The following is a 22,943-nucleotide window of genomic DNA, read 5'->3' on the forward strand; positions in this document are numbered from 1 at the left end:
TAAGCCTGCAGTGAGCAGATCTAGGGGCAGAGCTCAGAAACTGTCTACTGATGATATCTAGACAGATAGGGAGCACTACGTACAAAGCTGTTGCAATCTATGAGCTGTCCCCATGAATTCAAATACATTTTAAAAAATGGAAAGTTCTTGTTTAATGTCTATGCTTCTGGAAAACTGGTAATGGATGCATCGCCCTGAGTGTGTAATGGAGACAGTTTATTTTTTCTCTGTGATTATCCTAACACTGCTGATATACGAATGTAAATGTGCTCCTTAGAAATCTCCCCCCTCTTTCCCTCTCCCATCTGCCAGACAATAGTTTTTAATCTTTAATCCATGAGCAACCATTGAACACCAGCGAATTGCAAATTACAGATGTTTTACTGTCTCTGGCATTTTTTTCCCCACTCTTGCTTCCCACTGTCACTCAGTGTCTTTCTCCTATCCTCCACTCTTCTGAATTCATTAGTCTCCCTGCACCATCATGGCACCATATGACACTGTCATCATTTGGTAATTAAACCTTTACTCACTTTAAATATGAAAAGCTGGCTAGGGTATGATCACAGCCTTGACTGTTGTGGAGCTACGCAACACATAAATTAGGTATAATTCATTGTTGTGGTTTTCATATTATGAATATTGTATTTTGGGTGGTGTTATTAAATATTAGTGTAATTGGCTGTGGAGACTAAAAAGTTCATTACCTTATCATAATTCAAAGAAAATCTAAAATCTCTCTGAGATAATAAGTGGCATTAATGTTGAATAAGAAACATATTGACAAGAGCCAGTTCATAAAGCATACAATGTTTTTCTGAGTGAGCTCAAAAGTTACTTATTGACTCAGATCTTCAATTACACCCTCACTTACTTTCCACCAAGGCTTTGCTTTCATTTTTCATTCTAACAAGATGCTTCTGCTTGTTTTATTCTAAACGATCACATATCAAACCCTAACCGTGATTATTCTAAAGATTAAGATTAATAATACCCTTAAATTTACTTGATATGAATTAAAGGACGGTTTAGCCTTCAGACTAAACTGTATAGAATATGTCCTAGGATTATGATCACTGCGGGAAAAGGAGAAGAAGAAATTATTGAATTAGATACACGATAATTGGTAAAGTATGAGAGGACATCATTTTTGGTGTGTTGTTCACAAGTTCATAAAGTAGTATTCTTTACATTACTTGAATGTACAAATTAAATTTACGTTTAGCCAGAATTTACAGAATTAGTTTCCTCAGTCCAGAAGCTTTTTTACTGCATATGTGGGTATGTTTATGTGGCTGACTTGCAAAGATAATTCTAATCTAATTCTGTACAGTAGCATCCTATGCTTATTATCCTGTAGAACTTCCTCACCTGCCTACAGACTTTTGCTCCTGTTTATGCCTCCCAGTGTACATTAACAAGCTGGCCTTTAGTAGAAAAATGATCTTAAAATAAACCACCCTTTCACCCCAAACCTTCTTACTATTTGCATATTTGGTTGCTGGAACTTTCCAGTCATGCAATGATTTCCTGCCTGAAGTGAAGAAGAAATGTTGGCTTTGATAGTTTCACTTTTTTCATAAAAGGTAGGAAGAATGATGTTACAGCAACATAACAAGATATCTCTCAATAATAAATAAATGAAGGTCCTGAAGCATAAAGTAATTGTTAATTAATATTAAACACGCTTAAAGTGTGAAATTAAATAAATCTGATTTATGATTTATGATTCAATTAGCCATCATTGATGCAGTGACATTAATGTATGACTAGCTGTGTTTTTGTTTATTTGTTTAAACATTTACCTTTTTTTCATATTATTTCATTCTTCTTCCACACCATTCACGTGTTTGTCTTGGTCTAGTCACTTGTGACAGAAACGGGATATAACTTAATCTGCCTTTGCGATAAAAACGAAACAATAAACATAGAGTATAAAGGACTTTACCATCTTTCCTCATTTTAGTATTTTATAAGACATTAATACATAGTAAGTTCAGTTTTTAGAAAATGTTTTTACCATATGTGCTGTAAAACAAGAATTGATCGCACTTTTTTTTTTTTGCATTCGGATTTCTAAATAGGAAATGCCAAATTGGTTTGCAGTTTTTTTCTCATTTCATTTATTTTAATTAAATGAAGTGCATTTAACTTTGCTGCTCACAAGTGCAAGCTTAATTTGTCATTTTTTAACTTTGCTTAAAAAAATTCCAGTTGGTGTTCCAGTAGTTTTATAGCATTAGTCTTCTCAGTAGATTTCAGATATACTAATCTTAGATAGTAAAGCTAAGTTCACAAGTAGGCCATAAATGTTACACATTTGATGATTTATTATATAGTATATTATTGAGTAAAAGAGAATGGTCCACAAGATGCTTCCTGCCTAACACTGCTGACTAGCACTGCTGACTCATTTTCTGTGAGTAGCCTCCTCCAAAAGGGACCAAGAAGCTAGTGTGCTAGAGGCAAAGGGAGAAGCCTCAAATGCAATTGTCAGTACCATTAACTATGTGTAAGCATAGATCAGATTAAACACTCGACAAGAAGCCAAGGGCAAACAAAGGCGAGTGCATGCCATGGGCTCCTAGGAAAAAGCACTGTTTCCCATATTGCTGACATGCTAAGGGAAGCTGTTTCCTGTCGGGTTTAAGAAGTGGCAGCTGGGTCTTAAGACCCCTAAGGCACCCCCTAGAGCTAACATATACAGATATACAGATTAGACATCAGTCACAAACTCCAAATGAGCAAGGGGCTATCCGGTATTCATTGCAAAAGTGCTGCTTTTCACTGGGGTAAAAATGTTGACATTATTTTAGGGATTTGGTCTTAAGCCACTTTGCTCAGTTTCAGTCTTAAAAGAGTTTAGCAGGTGGGCTAACACTACTGCTAACAGAGTGAAGGCAGAGGGCCACAAAAAAGGAACTCATTCTTCTATTCTCTCTGTGTGTTTCTTCTAGCTTCCAAACATTTTTGAAGACCGATGTTATTTTTTTCTTAAGAATGTAATATATTTTTATTCTTTTGTGTTATTGTAATAAAAGTAAAAGGCAAAGCAGTGCCTCATTCATCTTATATGATATGTCTAATAAATGAATGCTTTTATAGGGTAAGAAGGAACTAGAGCTCTATTTATTGGCTTCATACAGTGAATTGAACGAAGGAAGACCAAAATGGGCTTAAATAGAAACGAAAATAGGTGGAGTTAAGAAGCTGCCACTTATTAATTTACCTAAGTAATATTCAGTTATTTTTTGACATTTAATGCCTAAAAATCAATAATTTCTTGGTAGGATAGATAGATAGATAGATAGATAGATAGATAGATAGATAGATAGATAGATAGATAGATAGATAGATAGATAGATGTACATTTTCAGCATATGTGTAAATATACTTTATTTAATTTGCATTTTATACTATACACATAAAACTTAAAAGTAGAGAAAAAAAGTATTTCAGAAACTATCCATTTTAGGATTATTTTTAATGCACGTGTATGCTATTTTTAGTAATATTAATTGGTGCATACAAATAGCACAAATAGTACTTATCCATTTATTTCAGAAATAACCACAAAAATAAATAAATATTTGATCATCCTTGGATGCAACTATAACACTTTAAGTTTTGAATATTCAAAACCAGATTCAATTTTATGGCTGGCATGACAATTAGAATACATTGCTCTGCTGCAGCTGAAAACCACATTAAAAAGGAAAGCTCAATATGCCATATTTGTATTTATCATGGCTCTAGGAAATATTTATTTTTTTAAGTTAAATGCAACACATTAATTTCCCAAAGGTGTAATCATATTTTCAATAATGAACTTGTCAACATACAAGAGAGTTTGCCCTTCTGATAAACAATGTCTGATTACATAAGTTTTCTTTTTTTTTTTTGGCTTTTCTTCCTTTTGTGTTTGTTGCATATTTCTTGCTTTGTCTGATTTCTGAATTAACAGTTGTTTTTTTTGCAAGTGATTTTCTAGGCACAGTATGGCATGATGCTGTAATTAACCTTACTTAAGATGCTTGTATTTTAACAAACATAATATTTTTGCACTTCAGAACTTAAATTAGAATCATTTAACATGTGCAGGAGAAGACCATATGTCATTTTGTGATTTTCCACTTATTTCTTTAAAGCTAAATAAATGGCAATGATGTGAAAGAAAGAAAAACATTCGTTATAAGAGAAGATTATGACAAGATTATAAGAATACTGTGTTTGGCTAAACTTATAACAGCTGGTTAATGATCGAAGCAGATCACAGGTTAGTCAAAAGCACAAATAAAAACAGTTGCCAGTGCATCAACTAGTCATTGCTTGCATTAACTATTCAGTTTATTATTCTTCTAAATTAAATAATCATGCTTAAAAATTCTCAAAAACATATTTCATTCAATAGACAATGTAACAAGGAAAAAAACAGATATCAGTCCAATCAAGAGCTGAGACTTTGTTCTTCTGACATAATAAGTGAACAGGAGACTTAATGGACAGGTTTGTGATTGTTGGATTCAGAAAATACATAGGAGTGAGTACATGTGCACAATTTTATTAACTTCACCTAGCTCTGACCTCAACAGATCATGCACGCATGAAACTGGCTCTTAAGAAATGTCAAGCAAGGAGAACAAAAACAAGTCAGGTAATGTTTGCAAATCAATTAGATGCTTTAAGAGAAAATGTCAGCTATATCCTTCTGTTGAGAAGATGACTGACAGGTTTAAAGAGATTGTTTCAGCCCCAGCTGATTGGCGGCAGAGGAGTGTTACACCTATACTAAATTCCACTGAAAATGTACAGAGTAATTTTAGAGTGAATTAAAATAGGAACAAAGGATAAAGTGTAGTCAGAACACCGAGGATGGTATCATGATACAACGTAAAAGAAAGAAAATTAAATCATATTAGTCATGGGTATGGAAAACTTCAGGTTGCAGCAGTTTGTTTATCCAGCCTGGGGCTGGATAAACAACATTTTCAGTTAATCATTAATATCTGTACACTTGTGAACTCGGCAGTTTCTCTTGGGATTCTTCTTTTCTTTATCCAGAAAAGATACTTTTGAATACTTCTTAGGTAAGGAGACAAGAAATTTATTATGCTACTCACGACCATCTTCTGTAATGATTGTTTTAATGATTTGGGCAGAAAATACAAAATTGTTTTATTCTAATTATTGATTGCATTGTATGATAGTTATTACAGAAGCAAACAAGCAATAACAATTAGTTTAAAAATAGCACTAGATAATTTATCTCAATCATTGCTTTCCAGCAAAAGTTATACTATTATTAATAGTTATGTGTTGCCATGTATTTAATCACCAATCAAAAGAAAAATATAAGCCTGCTCATTTCTATTCCCTAGAACAGTATAAGAAATGTGTTAGTTTTCCTCATTTCAAATATTCATTACACATGTATAGCATGTGTGTAAATATATTCATAATTTTTCCATCATTATGACTTGTTTTTATTTATTCCACAAAATTTTTAAGTCAAAAAGTCAATACAGTAAATGCATTAGCCATTTTTAAACACTACACATCCTAAAGGTTTAGGTATCAAAATGTATTGCATATTACATTAAACTGCATCATGTTCAGTGCAAATGCATTCCCTGAAATTAGCAATATGTCATGTTTCAGATATAGTTGGAATAGTCAAGTGTAATTTTTGCTTATTTATAAACTATAAGAGCCCAGAAATCCTAATGGAAGAAAGGTGATCAATTATTGGCACTGTCCCTTTTTATTTTTGTGTATTCCTTCCAGCTTTGCAAGTCAAATTATATACCATATCATTCTCAAACCCGCTTCACTAGTTCACAGTTGCAGGGGTCCACAGCCTATCAAGTCAAATTATAAATATTTGCAAAAAATGGTTGTTTCATTCTTCTCAAGCACAGAGAACAAGAAATGTTTGAAATGTTAGTAATTGACGTAATGGTAATCATTGATTTATTACAGTGAACATGAATAACCATATAAAAACTCTTTACAGTATGGTGGATTCTGTTTAATACTAGCTCCCCATAACTTTCTGATGGAATAACTGGGTTTGAAAAATGGATGGATAGGTTAATGTCTTATTTCATGGAACAGAATTTTAGTGGACAGAATACTAAGAAGAAAAAAAAGAATGAGACATGCTGTTTGTGGTTAACTAAAAAAATGTAATCCAGCATGCATCTAATTAAAATTTACACTGTACATTTTTAAATATCAGAAATAACAGTATAAAGTAAAAGGCTTCTAAACCTTTTTTTGATTTAGTAATTACTTAAACATTTAAATATAATGGATTAGTATAAAAAAATTTTAAGAGTGCCGTTTGTTAAAATTGTATTATGTTCAACATGTAAAACTGCACATACAGCACCTTCCTAGAAGGACGTGGTCATCACTATGCATTCTTAAGCAGGTTTTGAGGACAAAAAAGAATGTGTTCTACTAATAAGTGTGAAAGCATTTTAGAGTCTTTCCCCTTTGAAAAATGAATAGTCAAGTGTTGAAGTGGTGGCTTTTCATTGATACATCCCATCCTTTGAACACTCTGAACGATCTTATTATCCACCTTGGCAAGACCTCAGTGGCAACCAGTTTAAGAGGCCATTACATGAAGAGTATGCCAAAATGGTAGACAAACATCCATCAGTTTTCACAGTCATGTAATCCAATTCCCCCTAAACAGCAGGAATAGAAGGAAAAAGTAGCCTTGGATAAGCCATACATAAGTCAAAGTGAGAAACACACACGAGACAAATTACAGATCTGACAGAATTCCTTTGGATGTAACCATACGTGGGCAGCACGGTGGTGCAGTGGGTAGTGCTGCTGCCTCGCAGTTAGGAGACCCAGGTTCGCTTCCCAGGTCTTCCCTGCGTGGAGTTTGCATGTTCTCCCCGTGTTCTCCCACAGTCCAAAGACATGCAGGTTAGGTGCATTGATGATCCTAAATTGGCCCGAGTGTGTGCTTGGTGTGGGCGTGTGTGTGTGTGTGTGTGCCCTGCCCAGGGTTTGTTTCCTGCCCTGGGCCCTGTGTTGGCTGGGATTGGCTCCAGCAGACCCCCGTGACCCTGTAGTTAGGATATTGCGGGTTGGATAATGGATGGTAACCATATGTAAAGTGGTGCTACTTAAGAAATATGAAAGGAAGTACCATTCATTTTGCTAAAATATACACATTCAAAAATGCAGAAAAAGATATTTCTATTACTCACTTTCATTTGAACATTTTGATTGATCATTTCTACACATCTCTTACTCAGCTACTGGATATTTGCAGTCAGTGCTCAATAGATGTTTCATGGTCTGTCTCCATAAACTGGACATGCAAAGATGAAGGTTGCAGGTTTCCTTCCCACCACTGATTTACTGTGTAACGTTGAGTGAGTAAATTGAGTCTGCCTTCCCCCCACTTACACAAGTAACTGGCTTTATGGATACATGTAAAGTGCTTTCAGACAGTTCTAATTGTGCCCCATACTGTAAGGCTTACTTACTCTATGTGTTCAATATATATATTATAATAATTAATAATAATTCATTACATTTATATAACGCTTTTCTCAGTACTCAAAGCGCTATCCACACAGGGAGGAACCGGGAAGCGAACCCTTTTGTTGGAAAAATACTTGTGCTATTTTAATATTGCATGATTTGTTCCAGCATCATTCCCAATGCTTACCATCCCTTAATGGAAAGGGATGATTATTTCACGCTAGCCCAATTTTTGACTTCAATTGTGATCTGTCTATCATGTTGCACTGGTACTTTTGACCAAATTCTGGCTTATTACCATCTCCCAGTGTCCACCTCTCTGCCACAGATAACCACGAAAGATACTGCTGATACATATACTCACCTTGTAAGAATCTTGTGAGACTGCCATGTTACTAATTTATATTGTGATTTAACTGTAACTACTTACATGTATATTTTATTTATCTTATTATTCAGGTGATAACTAAAGCTGTTGTGGTTATTGTAATTGGTGAAAGACCCAAGATGAGCTTTTTAAGGTTGGGTTTTCAACCAACAGTTTGCTGATTACCAGTTAATCCTGTCATATGCTTTAGGGTGGGTTTAAGTAGGTGATCCTAACTATTTGGGTTTTGGGTTATGTGCACCTCATAGCACCAAAGTACCCTGTGCATATAAATTTTATATAAATGCTTATATACCTACACAAAGATGTCACTGCATTAAAAGGTTGGTGGTGTGTTAGGGTTTTTCACTGTTGTCCTCACAAGAGGGTCTTGCTTTTAAATTCATATGATAAAGATACACCACCCCAAAAAGCCTAAACCATCACTATCTACACATTATTTCTATATGCCAATCAAAAAAGGAAAGACAGACCAATATGGCGATGACAAGTATGTGGTTTTTGATCTCAGCCTTGCTGGAGCCCCCCACCTCAGTCTCATTCTTACCTTTCCTGCTTGTTAACTGATTGCCTACTGGGTAGCCCTTAACAGCATATTTAATAGATATGGAGTGCAGCAAGTCATTTTTCTAATTGACAAAATAAAACTTTCACATTACGCAATGTTTCTCTTGTTTCAAAATAACATAAAAGACCTGCAAGTTTTTAAATAATGAGTAAAGTGTTATGGAGCATTTGTGACGCAATTTAAACAACTACAGTATGTTGTTTAATTTATTGATCTTAGTAAACATTCATGTTTGCAGAATTCAATATTTCTGTAAACATTTTTAAGAGATCCTTGATTTTGGCCATATCTAATGCACCTCTGTTAAACACATACAAAATATTGAGCACTTAAATATAAACATTATGAAAACTGTTACATAAAACAGAAAACAAAATTAGGCACAGCAAACATAAGCTTACAGTAGATAATATGCATGTCATTATGAAAGTATTCACAAAATTGACTCAAAATTAAGATGTCAGGAATGTGCCTTCTGTGTAGTACTTTATTTGTAGCAAAATTCAACATGTAGATTGCTTTCCAAAAGAGATGCATTTGAAATTAACAAAAAAGGGAGAGCTGAGTGTGTTCGCCGCACAAAGACTGCATAGAATCAAAGGGCTGGAGAGTAGAAAATGACTGTAGACAGACAATAGGCCGGCACGGGAGTCAAAAATAAAGTTTACAAATTTTGTACCCAGGGATGTCTCAAGAAGGTTGATGTTGATTTAAATATTTTAGTTCTTGTTATTGTTTGTTCCTTTTGTTGTTTTACTGTATCACATGTTTAAATAAATGGATTATCTGCTATATGTTCTTGTGCAAAGGCAATATCTATCTTCCTGTGAAGAAACACCTACCATGAAATATACTGTTTGTTTTTTTTTATTTTTTAGTTCTTCCTCATTGTCTTTAAACAAATTGTGTAAGAGTCAGCTATTTTTTTAGAATTGAGTTATGTCATGTTTTTCTTGAGTTTGCATTATGAATCTTATATTCTATATTGGGCAATGTACACATGGATAAAGTATTTCTCTGTAAAAATGGCAGCAGCAAAACATTTTCTGCAAAATAATGTTAGTCACCTACACTGGTGATCAGAGAAGGTGAAATGAAACAACACACATGCTTCTGAAGAATACAATTTAAATGTCATGAAAGTGCCTACATCATTGGAGACATAATGTATAATTCAAAACATCTGCTCCAACTAATATCTCCTCTATCATAAAAACCTACAATAAAAAAGATGAGGACATTCAAAGATTTCTGATTAATTCATTTCTTTGCAAGGAAAATAATGAGACTTTCTGTTGTCTACCAGTCCAGAATGGTCGTTGGAGCGATACGTAACATATTGTGTTTAATTCCAAATCGATGTCTTAAGGGTTTCTGTTGGCAGGACATTGAAAGATATTTGTGATCACTTTGAAGGTTCCAAAAAGTGAATTGTATCCCAAATGCAAGAGTATTAATCCAGTCACCTGTAGGGCAAACATTAAGGATTTGAGAAGGCAAAGTGATGAACCTAAATGTAAAGAGAACTTGAATGAATTGTGAGTCACAGGATGGAGCTTGTCTGTCGTTTCTTTAATTTTCTGAAGTTGAGAATGGGCTGCAACTTCTCACAAAAGCAATAAATTCACTCATATGTAGTTTAGAGTCACTGGTCAACCCAAGGGCATCTGTTCTGACTGTAAGAAGAAACCAATGTCTCTAAAGACTAGTGGCATAACAAGTGACTCCATACAGATGATATGCCAAAGGAAACTGAATGAACGTACAAACACTGTGCGACAGCACCAATGAAAGAATCAACACCTTTTAAAGCGTGGAACAACATTAGTAATGATGTGTTCCTTTGTTGTATGAAATAAGGAGTAATGTAATGGCCAATGAGCAAACTAACCACATATCATGTTTAAACAAGTCCATCCTTTGGACAAATGTAGATAACATTATATGGATATGCAGTTATATTTATAATATAGTCTGATTTAAACTGAGGGAGAGCAAATGTTTGTCGGCAGTGATTATTAAGCATGAGTATAATATATCTGAAGAACTTATTACCTAGCAAACAGGTCATAACTTTCCCCAGAAATCATGCTGCCATGCATATAAGTGATTCTAATAATCTTTTGCATTAGTTTCTATCTGTTTATCTAAAATGAAGAATGCTGAGTGTGTATTTGAAAATTTCAGACAGCAATAAAATGTTTCTTTTATGATCCTGGAGGTTAGTATAATTTGTGTCTCGTTATTTTACCAGGCAGCAGCTTGAGAATAAAGAAGCTGGAACCAGTAGTGTTGTTGTGTTATTAACTCCGCAATATTGTTGATTCCTCTGAACAAAACAGAAACATTAACTATGTTGCAGTAACACTCCAGCTGTTACACAATACACAAACAAGCTTTTTACTTGAATACAAGTATTCTTACTTTGTTCCTTTTTTTGTGTTTCATTTTTAACTTGTTCTTCATACATTTTTCTAATTTTTTACAGTCTTGTTTTTGCTCGCTTTCATTCATACAAATGGGCAAAATAAACATTGAGTGAAGTTGCTAAATTGCAGTGAAAATTTTAAGAACTGAAATATTCCCCCTACATTTGAAATATGTAGCAAACTTAAATATACAATTTCTTGGAATATATGATTTCATTATGTATTTCAAAAAGGTTCTTTTTGTTGTAAAATTATGTATATACTAAAACTTTTTTTTGTGCAGAAAGATAACACCAAGTGTTACGTTTACTACTGAGTTCATCTTCAGTTACACTGAGGCTTAACTTTATCATTTATTGAAAGTTCTTGCAAGTAATATATGTTTAAAATGAACACATATTTGCTTTTCAAAGTGCCTTATGATGGTGATCACAATATAAAATAAATATTGAGTAAGTGATTCCTGAGTAAAAATAATTTTATTGATAACAATATATTACTGTATATAATGTTTTTTTCTACCAATCTATCTATCTATCTAGACTTAAAATACATAATATGTGATCTGAAGGCTCTATGTACTTGACTAATAGAACATATTTCCTTTAATACACTTAACAAAATTTTTACTCAGATAACACTTATGTGAATGTGATCATCATTTCTAAAAACTAGTTAATGAAAGACAAACTACGCCAGCTATACTATGGTTTAAGAGCTTTTTCTAAAAACTGGCTGAAGTTGAAACACCACCACAGAGGTTAACAGTGCAGAAGAATACAAAAAATTACTGAGGAGGACTGTAAAACTTACTAACTGGAACATTAACAGAAGAGTAACTTGTAAAAAATGCAATATTACAATATTCACAAGAACGGCAGAGCGTGGTAAAGCTATAAAAATCAACATTAAAATATTATAGCAGCTATATAGCCTAGTTAACAAACATTTTGTACTGAACTATTTTATCAGGACTTAAGGGTATCCAAGACGACACAATCTTTGACCAACCAGCCAAAGAATTGAGGAAATTTATAAGATGTGACTAGATGATCAAGAAAGCATCTATATTTCAATTTAAGAATGTCTAATTAAAAAGAGCCACTTGATAATAATTAGGGTTATTACAATTTTATTTTAATTGAAAGGCTATTTGGAGTAAAATAGTAAGTATTGCTGGGCAAACAGTGCAGTGAAAATCAAATTGACACGTTCTAGGGACTTGTATGGGGGAAGGGAGGAGGGTGAGAGCATTTCGGAAGAAATGAGGTTCAACTAACTTCATTTAAAATCACTGTTTATTTGCATTTGACCAACGTATGTTTTGGATGAATGTCTATTATAAGTAGGTTTTGTAAGGAATACCTATTTAGCACAAACATGCCAGCTTTCCACACAGACACATTTCAGATAGATTCTGCGTTTTGTAATCTACAGTGAAGAAGCTTAACTTCACGAAAACAAAAAATTCTTTGGATGTAAGGCGAGAGCTATAATTTAAATTCAAGTCACTGTCGAATATTAAAGTGGCACGGACACTTTATTAGAATATAACTCTGGAGTTGAAGACTATGATAAATAAGATAATTTGTAAAAAATCTGAATTGATTTTTGTTTTCAGGGAGAATGGCTGAGATGATAAATGTTCCTGAGTTTGAGACAGATGACTGATAGAAACGCGTTTAATTTTTCAAGAAGGTTCAAACTGCAGATGTCTCACTTAAGGTCGTTAAAATCACCGTAAATTGGCAATACATTACCTTGGTAATATACATATTTATTGGTCGAATTCATGCCTACGTGTTCAACGGACATATTTAAAAATGATGCTCTTTGCTATAGGAAGCAAAACATTTGCTGAAAACTCAAAATAAGAGTTCTCACTTCGATAGTATTAGAGGTGGAATGTGTTACTGTCGTCAAAAAATAAATGTAATGATATTAGGCTTCGTTATCTGAACTATAGTATTGTATAGTGCCTTTAAATATTCAAATGATCGTCATTTTAGTATATGAATAATCAAAATTAAGTAAAAATGTACAGCTGGCATATAATAATAATAATAATAATAATAATAATAATATATCTCGAAGTTTACATACTAATAATCGTACATTTTGCTTATTGTGAAATACTGTTGTTCATGCATGTTGACCTGCAATCTTCGTATTATACGGAAGAACAAGAATTCGTCATGTTAAACAGTTATAAAGGGTCTAAATTTGGATATGTAACGAGGTTATTAAGACTGAGTGTTACAAAATGGATGGATGGATGGATGGATGGCTGTTTCAGAGTGAAGAGTTGTTTGTAATAATTTTTTATCTTCTTTTTAATCACAAACATTTACAGTGTAAAAGAAATAAACTGTAAAAACTTGAAAACTGCTACCAAAGATAGAATATAATCAGTACAAAAAGTGTAGTGATATCGATTTTTCCACATAACAACACAGTGACGTGATTCTTAACGCTGTACAAAACGTGCTACATTAGATGGCGTAACATCTAACAGCCTCGCTGCTCCTCTTCTTATACTGAGCTATATAGTGGCCATTTGGAAAACGTTCTTAGTCAGGCTTTTGCTGTAGAATGCTGAAAAACAATTAAGAAAATCAATTGTTATTACACTATGAGGGTTTTTGCAAGTGTGTGCCAAGGCGGCCACAGGGAAAAAAACGTACAATTTTGTACAGAAAGGCTATTTTTTAGGACTTAACTTAGCTCACTGAATATTAAAAATACAACTCAAACATATCAATAAGAGCCTTTCCTGTTTTTATATTCATCCACTCCAGGGCACATTTAATAATTACTTTGAAATCTGCATATTTTATTAATAGCCTGAACGTGTGTTGTATATTAAAGCATGTCCTATATCATTACAGATCGAGAATAGAGCGATAAAAAAACAATTTTTAACTTGATTTTGAAAAACAAGTCCATGTAAAGCATGTGACTGTCCATGTACAAAGGTAACCTTAAAAATAAAAGATCATCTTTTAGACTTTTTTAACTTGAGACAATAAAATGTTTTCCATTTTTATAACATATTATTACATTTCTGAGAATCTTAAAGTCGTGTTTGTTAAATAGTTATGTTTACTTTTAAAACACATCAAGCTGCAGCGTCTGTTCTCCTGGTTAGAGGTGACCATCCCGTGCGCCAGCGTTAAATCTACTTTGTCATGAAGTGAGCATTGACTTAACAACATTTACAACAATGACAACACTACTACTACTACTACTACTAATAATAATAATAATACAGCAATTAATCAATGTTTTACTTCCTCTAGTTCATTACTGGGTCGCGAAAAGTCAGAACCCATCCAAATGCACTGCATGAGTCAAGGCATTAGTCCTCAAACGGGTAGTCAGTTCATTGAATGGAATAATAATAATAATAATAATAATAATAATAATAATAATAATACAAAGTATGAATAGCATACATACACGTGGATTTAAAACTCAATAAAGTGTTTTATTAGTTGATGAGATGTGAACTGTCTTTTTTTTTTTTTATCTTTTACTGTGTTTTTCAATTTACATACTGGAATAGGGTGTATATCTGGAGACTTACCTTGAGAGTGTACCCGATACAATACAGCAATGTTAATACATTTGAAAACAAAGCATTTTAGAATTAATGACCATATTTTTAATGTAAAATTTGCATATCTACCTATCTATAAGTTCTTTTCGGCCTGTATAGTCATACTGTACGTGCATATGGTGATTTCAGCCGTGGTGGTCCATCAATGAATAGGATTGCATATAGTGATTCCCCAAAAGAAAAACAACTTTTTAAACTTTTAAAAGCACTTGAAAACAAATAGGAAAGTTGCATACGTTATTCTCACATACCTGAATAGTACTGCCCCTTCTGGTGAAAGTAATTATTAAACCTTTTTTTTTAAAGATATAACTGTAAATTCTTTAGTATATTTACGATAGAACACAACATTTACATAAAGAGATATTTGTAAGAAAAAAAGAAAAAAGACAGCAAAACACCAGCGCATATTTTATGAATTTCCTGTTGCAAATCAAAGCTTAATTTTTATTGCTGCAAATAAGTTTCGTTTTAAAATAATAGTATATATAAATCACATACACATTTAAATGGAAACGTATTAAAATGTGACAAAAACATATATTTGGTACAATATCATTTTTAAAAGTACTGCTGATGTTGTGAATATTAATCGTTTTCATATTCCAATATCACTGATATGTGTTTAAATTGCAAATGAGATGTAAATTTTGGGTAATAATTTGCTGGACCTGGGGCTGCTGAAAATGGAAAGCTTTAGTATCTGACTGATTTAGCGCTAAGGGTATAAAAAGTAATTTAACAAAGTCTTTTCTAATTAAAATAATTTCACCTTAAATCAATTCCCAATTCATAATAGTTTCAAGGGTCTTTCGAGGCAGGAAAATAGGTCTTGATCATTCGTTTAATTTCAAAGTAATCCTTTGCTACAGCTACAATGTATGATGTTGCAACTTTACTTTTACGTCCTATGGGAGAATACACAGACAGAAGCGCTTTATATATCAAAGTTACCGAAATATGGCAAAGACTGAAAATGTTTGTTTTATAAGCGGTCAAAACGAAAAGTTCGGGCGTAGTTAATACAAGATTAAGTAATATAAGATGTCCTAAAAAGGTAAGTTAACAATAATAAAAGAAAAAAGTTACCAATAGCATTTGATATTGCTCCCACACGACGTGAATTATACAAAACAAACTATAATTAATAGAATTTCACTGCATACTTAAACATCGACTCATGTATGCCGGTAGTTAAACTTTTTTTCTGTTAAACTAAAGATGGAAAGTTCAGAAAACAAACGTCAAGACAGTATGCATTTTTCCCATGCCACAAATGATGCTTTATGTCTGTGTGTGTGTATGAGTGTGAACTTGTGTGTTTGAGCAGAGGACGTAAAGCAGGAGAAGACTTCGGCAGAATATCCAAATCCCTCGACTCACTCCTTGAATATCAATTTTTTTTTCATAAATCTTCCACTTTTCTGAAAAGTGCAATTTTAATTATATATTTATTTTATGTGTACTATTATACTATTCACCGCTATTTCGGTTATTTTTTAAAGTATTATTATCATAAATAATAATAATCATCATCATCATCATCATCATAATATAATAATAATAATAACTTTTTAAGTTTCCCAGATATGGCATTATAAAAAGTGCGCTCGCAAAGGCCCGGGAGTTTTGTATACGTTCTTGTGTGGGCGGTTTGGTGTGCAGAACAGTAATTGCGGTTTATGAAGTTCAACCAGGTTTTTGTCAGGAAAATAGTTCATACTAGAACGCAGATTAGCGTGACGAATTAAACATCAGAAATAATATAAGAATTCATATCAACAGCCTTTTAAGTCGTTATGCCTTGTTTATAACTGAAGTAATTAACACGATGGGGGGTGACTATGGCTAGATGCCTTTTTATCCTGTCCAAGTGTATTGTAATGGTCTTTCAGTCCCCTCTTTACTTCTGTCAAGTAACCATAATATCTTATTAACAGTTGTGACATTGTTTTTTGAACAACTGTCTTAGTCATGCACTTCAAACTAAAGCCTATATTGCACTACATTTTAGTTTTATTTCGCCACTCCTAACGACAGATATTCAAGGTTTATCGTGCAAGTTTTACATCACTTTGCAAAAGAAATCCAAACTTGAAATTTATGATAGATAGATAGATAGATAGATAGATAGATAGATAGATAGATAGATAGATAGATAGATAGATAGATAGATAGATAGAATTTGCAAAATTGTAAATCCGTCCACCAATTTTCCGTAGGAAATTTAAATACAGGGTCGCGAGGGGCCGGAGCCTTTACCATGTAATACATGTTAAAAGATCATGTAGAATAAATTGTAAATCTTTTGACTTAGTACTGTATTAGGTGTGCATTTTGATGAGACAGACCCTCCTCCTCCCTAGAGTGCAGGTTCATTGCTGGGTTCAGCCAATGGGCAGCCCACTTTGTTAACCCACGGAGCAATAACAAAGTCTTGCAAGAAACTGCAACTTTTTTGACTTTAACTTAAGTTTTTTAAGATTTGGTTTCTTTGTATGCACAGATATTGATAAATGCTATCCATTGAAGAGCATAAATGTAACTTTATACGAAAAACGTATTCGTACACAATATGATAAATCCTACCTTTAGGTGTTTGCTAATGAATGCAAAAGAGCGTCTTCTGAACAGGCAGCTACCTAAAGCACATCTCCCTACACAAAGTCTTCTTTATTTCCATCAGACAAGTTTTATTCTTTCTTTTATACAACACCTGAAACGCTTTATTTGCTTTGATTGCTATTTTTCTCTTTTATCAATCCTCAGCTCACTAGAGCAGGATTTGCTTCCCCTTTTTGTTGTCGTCTAAACCGTTTAGTTGTGGATGACTGCTCGTAGATTTTGAGAGCCAGCGGGGAAAGACAAGGCGCCCAGCCGAGGAGTGGGTGCAGGAGGCCGGTCAGATCTAGTGGGCTGCATCGGTGAGACGGACCATTAGACAAGGAGAAGCTATGGCTGACATGTCAGGTAAGATTATTACTATTCTTATTAGTAATTATTGTGGTTGTAGTAGGAATAGTAGTATTGCTTCTGTTTTCCTACTTTTAGTCTTTGTCTGATTGTCAAGTCTATTTGCCTGTAACGGAAGGGTGGATTTGTTGGCTATTTGTTAAGATAAAATCATGGGTGCACTTCACAAAAGGTGAGTGACCAACACAAATGTCCCGAGTTAAAACAGCCAAAAATTGCATAGATAGATAGATAGATAGATAGATAGATAGATAGATAGATAGATAGATAGATAGATAGATAGATAGATAGATAGATAGATAGATAGATAGATGCTTTTCCTTTTTGACTTCTCATACTCACTTTTAATAGCTTTTTGAGTATTCAAGACGTGCTGTGATAGTGATTGAATTAAAAAAGAACACTTTCAAAATAGCATAGTTTTGAAAGTTAATTCTTATTAAACTAAAATTTCAATCGCTAACTTATCGTACGTTATACAATATGTGGTCGTCTAAAGTTACAGCAAAATAGTATGTATTGATGACGTATCTTACACGTGTCAAATGCATTTTGAATTTCATTTACATTTGATAGTTGTTCAATTATCTTTTATCTGTGTCTAGTTTTTATTTATATTTAACTTTAATTTGCCTTTGCATTTCTTATTCAAGTCAATACATATCTTTCCGAGTCAACATTAAATATTAGCAGTCACGGCACCGATACTTAGTCATTATCATGACTAATAATGATTTCAGCGCAGTATTATATAATATTTTAAGATTTCATAATAAACACATATAAATAAATATACATTTATGTAATCACTTTTATTTTTGTGCTGATAATAATATATTCTAATAATTCTTTGAAAATATCCAAAATGTTACCAATCAAAATGGAAAAAATATTATTGCAGATAATTTTACTTTACATTTATACCATGCCCCCTGAGAAGGACTAGAGGGGAATTCTTTAATCCATTTCATTACTGGGTAATATAATAGAAACATATATCACATACTAATTCACATTTCTAGTTTGGGTATAAATAGTGAGATCAATGGAAAACAGTTGTAATGATCTAATTAATTATAGCAAAATTAAAAGCAAGTACAAAATCAATCTCTGATGGTGTCGGGGATAGAATTAAATTGATGGTCCATCTGTTCACCCTATCGACTACATGCATAAACAATTCTGAGGACGGACTGCCAGATAACATCTTTGCTATTCATATCTGAGTAGCAGACCTACCGTTACTTTGTAGTTTAATTGGTATTTAGGTTTTTATAAAATATACGTAGTTGCTTTGTTTATATCAACAGCCAGGTGACGGAAGTAAACTGTTCAATCTGTAACAGGTAACTGACTTTGATTGGTGTTATAAATGTGTGGATTTAAGAATTTAAATATTACGTGTATAGAACGAGAAATATAGAAAATTATTTTTAAAAAACTTGTCATTAGTTTACTCTTTCACAATTTTCTCAATATAATTGTTACGGGTTACGCATCTTTACTGTTAACACCTTTACTCTTTACATTCCAAAGAGACAAGATCTTAAAATGCCCGGCAACCGTGGAATTGTATGCACACGTTGTTATTCAATCAGCATGTTCTGTTTATATAGTTAAACGGCTTCCTTTTTATTTTTGGAATAGGAGCACGGTTGTTCTACCTCTGTATCACACAACCCAGACGTAAGCGCACACACACACATACATACACACACACACATACACACACACACACACCCGCTCTCACTCTTTCATGAGCAGACACACACGAGAACACTAAAGCACACACTCATGCAAGACAGACAGAAAGAAAGAAAGAAAGAAAGAAAGAAAGAAAGAAAGAAAGAAAGAAAGAAAGAAAGAAAGAAAGAAAGCTTAACTCGAAAAACAGTCGATTGATTAAAAAGTAAAACATTGCATTTTTTATTCATTCATATCATTGCTTAATAACACACTTTCATTTTATGCCACTGAATTTAATTATGGCCTTTTTATTTTAATTCTCAACTCACAGAGCATTTTATTCTGGAACTTCTTCTTGTCTATCTTGCATGCAATGCAAACCATATATAAATAATATAATATTACCCATACTGCCTTTCTGGTTTCATATATGCTAACAGTACTTCTAAAATACTTTTTCCCCATCATTAGACCATCTTCCCACATGATTTCTGTTGTCAATTTCAATCTGGCTGCATAACCAAATGTTATAATTAAATCAGTATAATAAGCATGCGCCGTGCAAGACAGTTTGAACTTTAAATTTTTTTTCTCCCTTTGAGATGGGGATTGTTTATAGTTGATAATGAATCTTTGAATTATTTATGCGTTGTAAAAAAAATAAACACACCCGAAAGTATAGCAACTGAAACGTGTCCGGTAAGCAAAATAAAATTACTCTTCTACAATATGTCCCGAAAGGAGAAAAACATAATTTTTATTTAGGTTTACAAACAGTTGTTAATCTGCAACATGCTTAAAAATCAAATGAAGAATAAATTATAACAAATATATTGTAATAACAAAACTGAATACTAATAATACAACGAGCTATGTTTAAGCTAATATCTAGTTGCATTGAGACCCACATGCAAACTCAAGGTTATAATAACCGATACAAATAGAATAAAACATAAAAGTGAAAGTTATTTTTAGAATTACAAAGTATGGTCTCTTCCGAGTCGTAGAAGGTTTGTATGTTCAACTTACACCCAGCGATGCAGCTCCGAAATGAAGTGCGCTGCAGGTCTACGGAAAAATATCGATTGGTGACGTTGGCATTACAATATTAAGGTGAATGGGAACAGGAACCAGAGGACGCGGCGAAAAACAGAATAAAAACGGATTTCCCGTTTCTCCAAGGGAGTTAATTGCTGTCCACTTGACTTAATGCTCGTCTAGCCTATGTGAGTGAAACTGTGTAAAGTGAAGCTGCGAAAGAGAACCCTTTTTAGATTGCTAGTCATGTCAGTATCGAGGAGCTCCATTATACGCTTCCTTCTCCACCTCTTCTTTCTCCATTCTGTTAATCCACAGACCATTAACAGATGAGGGTTGAGATGAATGGCGTTCTGTCATTCTAACAAACCAGTTTTAATTGTATGTCAATGCTTTCTTCATTCGTGTTAGCTTTAGTCAGCTTACAGAGATAGATAGATAGATAGATAGATAGATAGATAGATAGATAGATAGATAGATAGATAGATAGATAGATAGATAGATAGATAGATAGATAGATAGATAGATAGATAGATAGATAGATAGATAGATAGACGTGTGTTTATAGATACAAGCGCATATTTCTTAGTCTTACATAAAAGACAAGACGAAGAATTTACTGCATATGTTTCAACCACAGTATGCACCGTATTGATACTGAGTCTTAGTATGAATGCAAATTAAATTATTCCGTGTTGTATCTGTAGGAGTGTTTTAATGAATTATTTGCCCTTTAATGCAAGAGCCGTTGGACAAGTCGGCATTAACACCTTTTACTTCCAAATAGTGTATTGAAAATCGCTGATCACAAATTGACAGGTTTTAAAATAGTAGTTTGAATTCATTTCTTATTTCACTGAAAGATACATATTTCTATGTGTGTATATTTAAAACTTTAAAATCAAATATTGCTATTAAATTTTGCATAACAGTTTCTAATGTTAGTATATATCTTGTACATGTCTCTCCAAAACAGCAGTGCTGAAGACTAAAATGATCCTGCTTCAACAAGGATCATCATTTCTGTTTAGTACTTACAATGGTAAACTTATTTTTACAAAATACAACCGTCTCAGTACTTGACTTACGCCTTTTATGGTCCCGGCACTCTGAAACACCTGCTAATCAGTTCACTGAGGATTCCTGGTCTGGCCTATAGGTGCGACCTCTCTTTGCTTCGTTTACCTGCCTTACTTTTAACTAACGGAGTTACTTCTGATCTTTTGGACACAATCGGACGGAGAATTAAATTATTTTAAAGTTATAAGAAAACACTAGTGTAAATCCTAACCAGATGGGAAACTACATTTTTGAGACTGCAAAAAGGTTGTTCGTTGGAAATGACTCGAAGGGTTAACAGAATGTTTGAATACATGCAAGTATATATGTCTAAATGGATTTATCTATGCGGATGTTTTTATGTTCCTCTGCTAAGTTAGAAAACAATAAATGTGACCTTATTTGCATGTTTTCATTTCAAAGGTTTCCATTTATTAAGTGTCATTAACATACATGTAAACAAGTGAAATTTATTTCAACTAAAATGTCAAAAAAATCTCATAATTATATTTTTGCTTAATTTTATTGTTAGCTTGTATTCAAAAAGAAAGAAAGAAAGAAAGAAAGAAAGAAAGAAAGAAAGAAAGAAAGAAAGAAAACCGAATGTATAGCTTAAGGGCGAATGTGCTCTGAGCTGTGAAATTGCAGCCCATGGTGCTACATATTGTACCAGAAGCTCTCTCCAAAATCAGAAACAAAAAGAAAAATCATCCTCAAACCTGGCCAGAAGGCAAACAACGTACAGTAGCCCCATGTTTAACAGGAACAAACGACGTTTACTATATTATGATATGTACAATATAATCATTTTTAATTTAAATAACCAATATTTCATATTTCAACACAGATATTCATATATAGCTGCTGCCCAAATATGCATCTTACCCAGCAAATTTATCTGAAAAATCTGAAACGAAAAATGAAGCATTTCTTTGTTCATGTTAAAAGTGTTCAAAACCTATGCATTTCAGAAACATCGTGTTAAAAGAAATATTTGCCGCGTCAGGTGAAATAATTGTTAACATGACGCTAACCAGTTTAATAACTTTATTTAGAAAATGGGAGAACTGGATTGCTGTAAATATCCATAACATGGATCAAGGAAACGATGTTGAAGTCTATGTATATCATGTTTTCTCCAAGCCTACTTATCCACAGAGTGCAGATGAGTTCAAAACGCAGCTAAGGCATATGTTTGCTTTCTTTTGTTGAAACGTATGATACTGTTAATCACGCATTCAATTTCACAAATAACCTCACAAATAAAAAACAACTTTCTCTAAACATTTTAATCCTCTTTTTTTTTTAAATCCGAACCTCTGATACTGTTTACTTGCTACCTAAATAGCCAGCAGGTTTATTGAATTGATCACTTGTATTGAGGAGCTAATGATGCAAATCCAGAGATCAGTATCTTCTAAAACACAAAAAGTTTATTTTTCTTTAATTTCCTCCCAGAGCGGATAAGCTTTTTGAAGTGTAAATCGAAGAAGGTGCTTCCTCTTAACAAAGTTAATGAAAATTCTTGTATATCCGTAGCTGGGAAAACGCAAACTTCCCTGCACACACAGTACCTCAAAGACCCAATTTCTTGATTAATAAACATACATAGAAACAGGCCTTTATATATATATATATATATATATATATATATATATATATATATATATA

At 33.2% G+C, this 22,943-nt stretch overlaps 1 protein-coding gene across 1 annotated transcript in view; it reads left to right on the top strand.

The window, feature by feature from the left end:
• The first annotated feature begins 17,031 nt into the window (after positions 1–17,031).
• pax2a (paired box 2a) overlaps positions 17,032–22,943 on the top strand; it is a 48,434-nt gene continuing 42,522 nt past the window's right edge. Inside the window, exon 1 of the mRNA XM_051922930.1 lies at positions 17,032–17,486. Within this exon, the coding sequence (XP_051778890.1) occupies positions 17,471–17,486 (16 nt within the window). The 5' untranslated portion in view covers positions 17,032–17,470. The remainder of the gene's footprint in view (positions 17,487–22,943) is intronic.

The sequence above is a fragment of the Erpetoichthys calabaricus genome, chromosome 2, assembly GCF_900747795.2.
Source record: "Erpetoichthys calabaricus chromosome 2, fErpCal1.3, whole genome shotgun sequence".
Taxonomy (NCBI): Eukaryota; Metazoa; Chordata; class Cladistia; order Polypteriformes; family Polypteridae; genus Erpetoichthys; species Erpetoichthys calabaricus.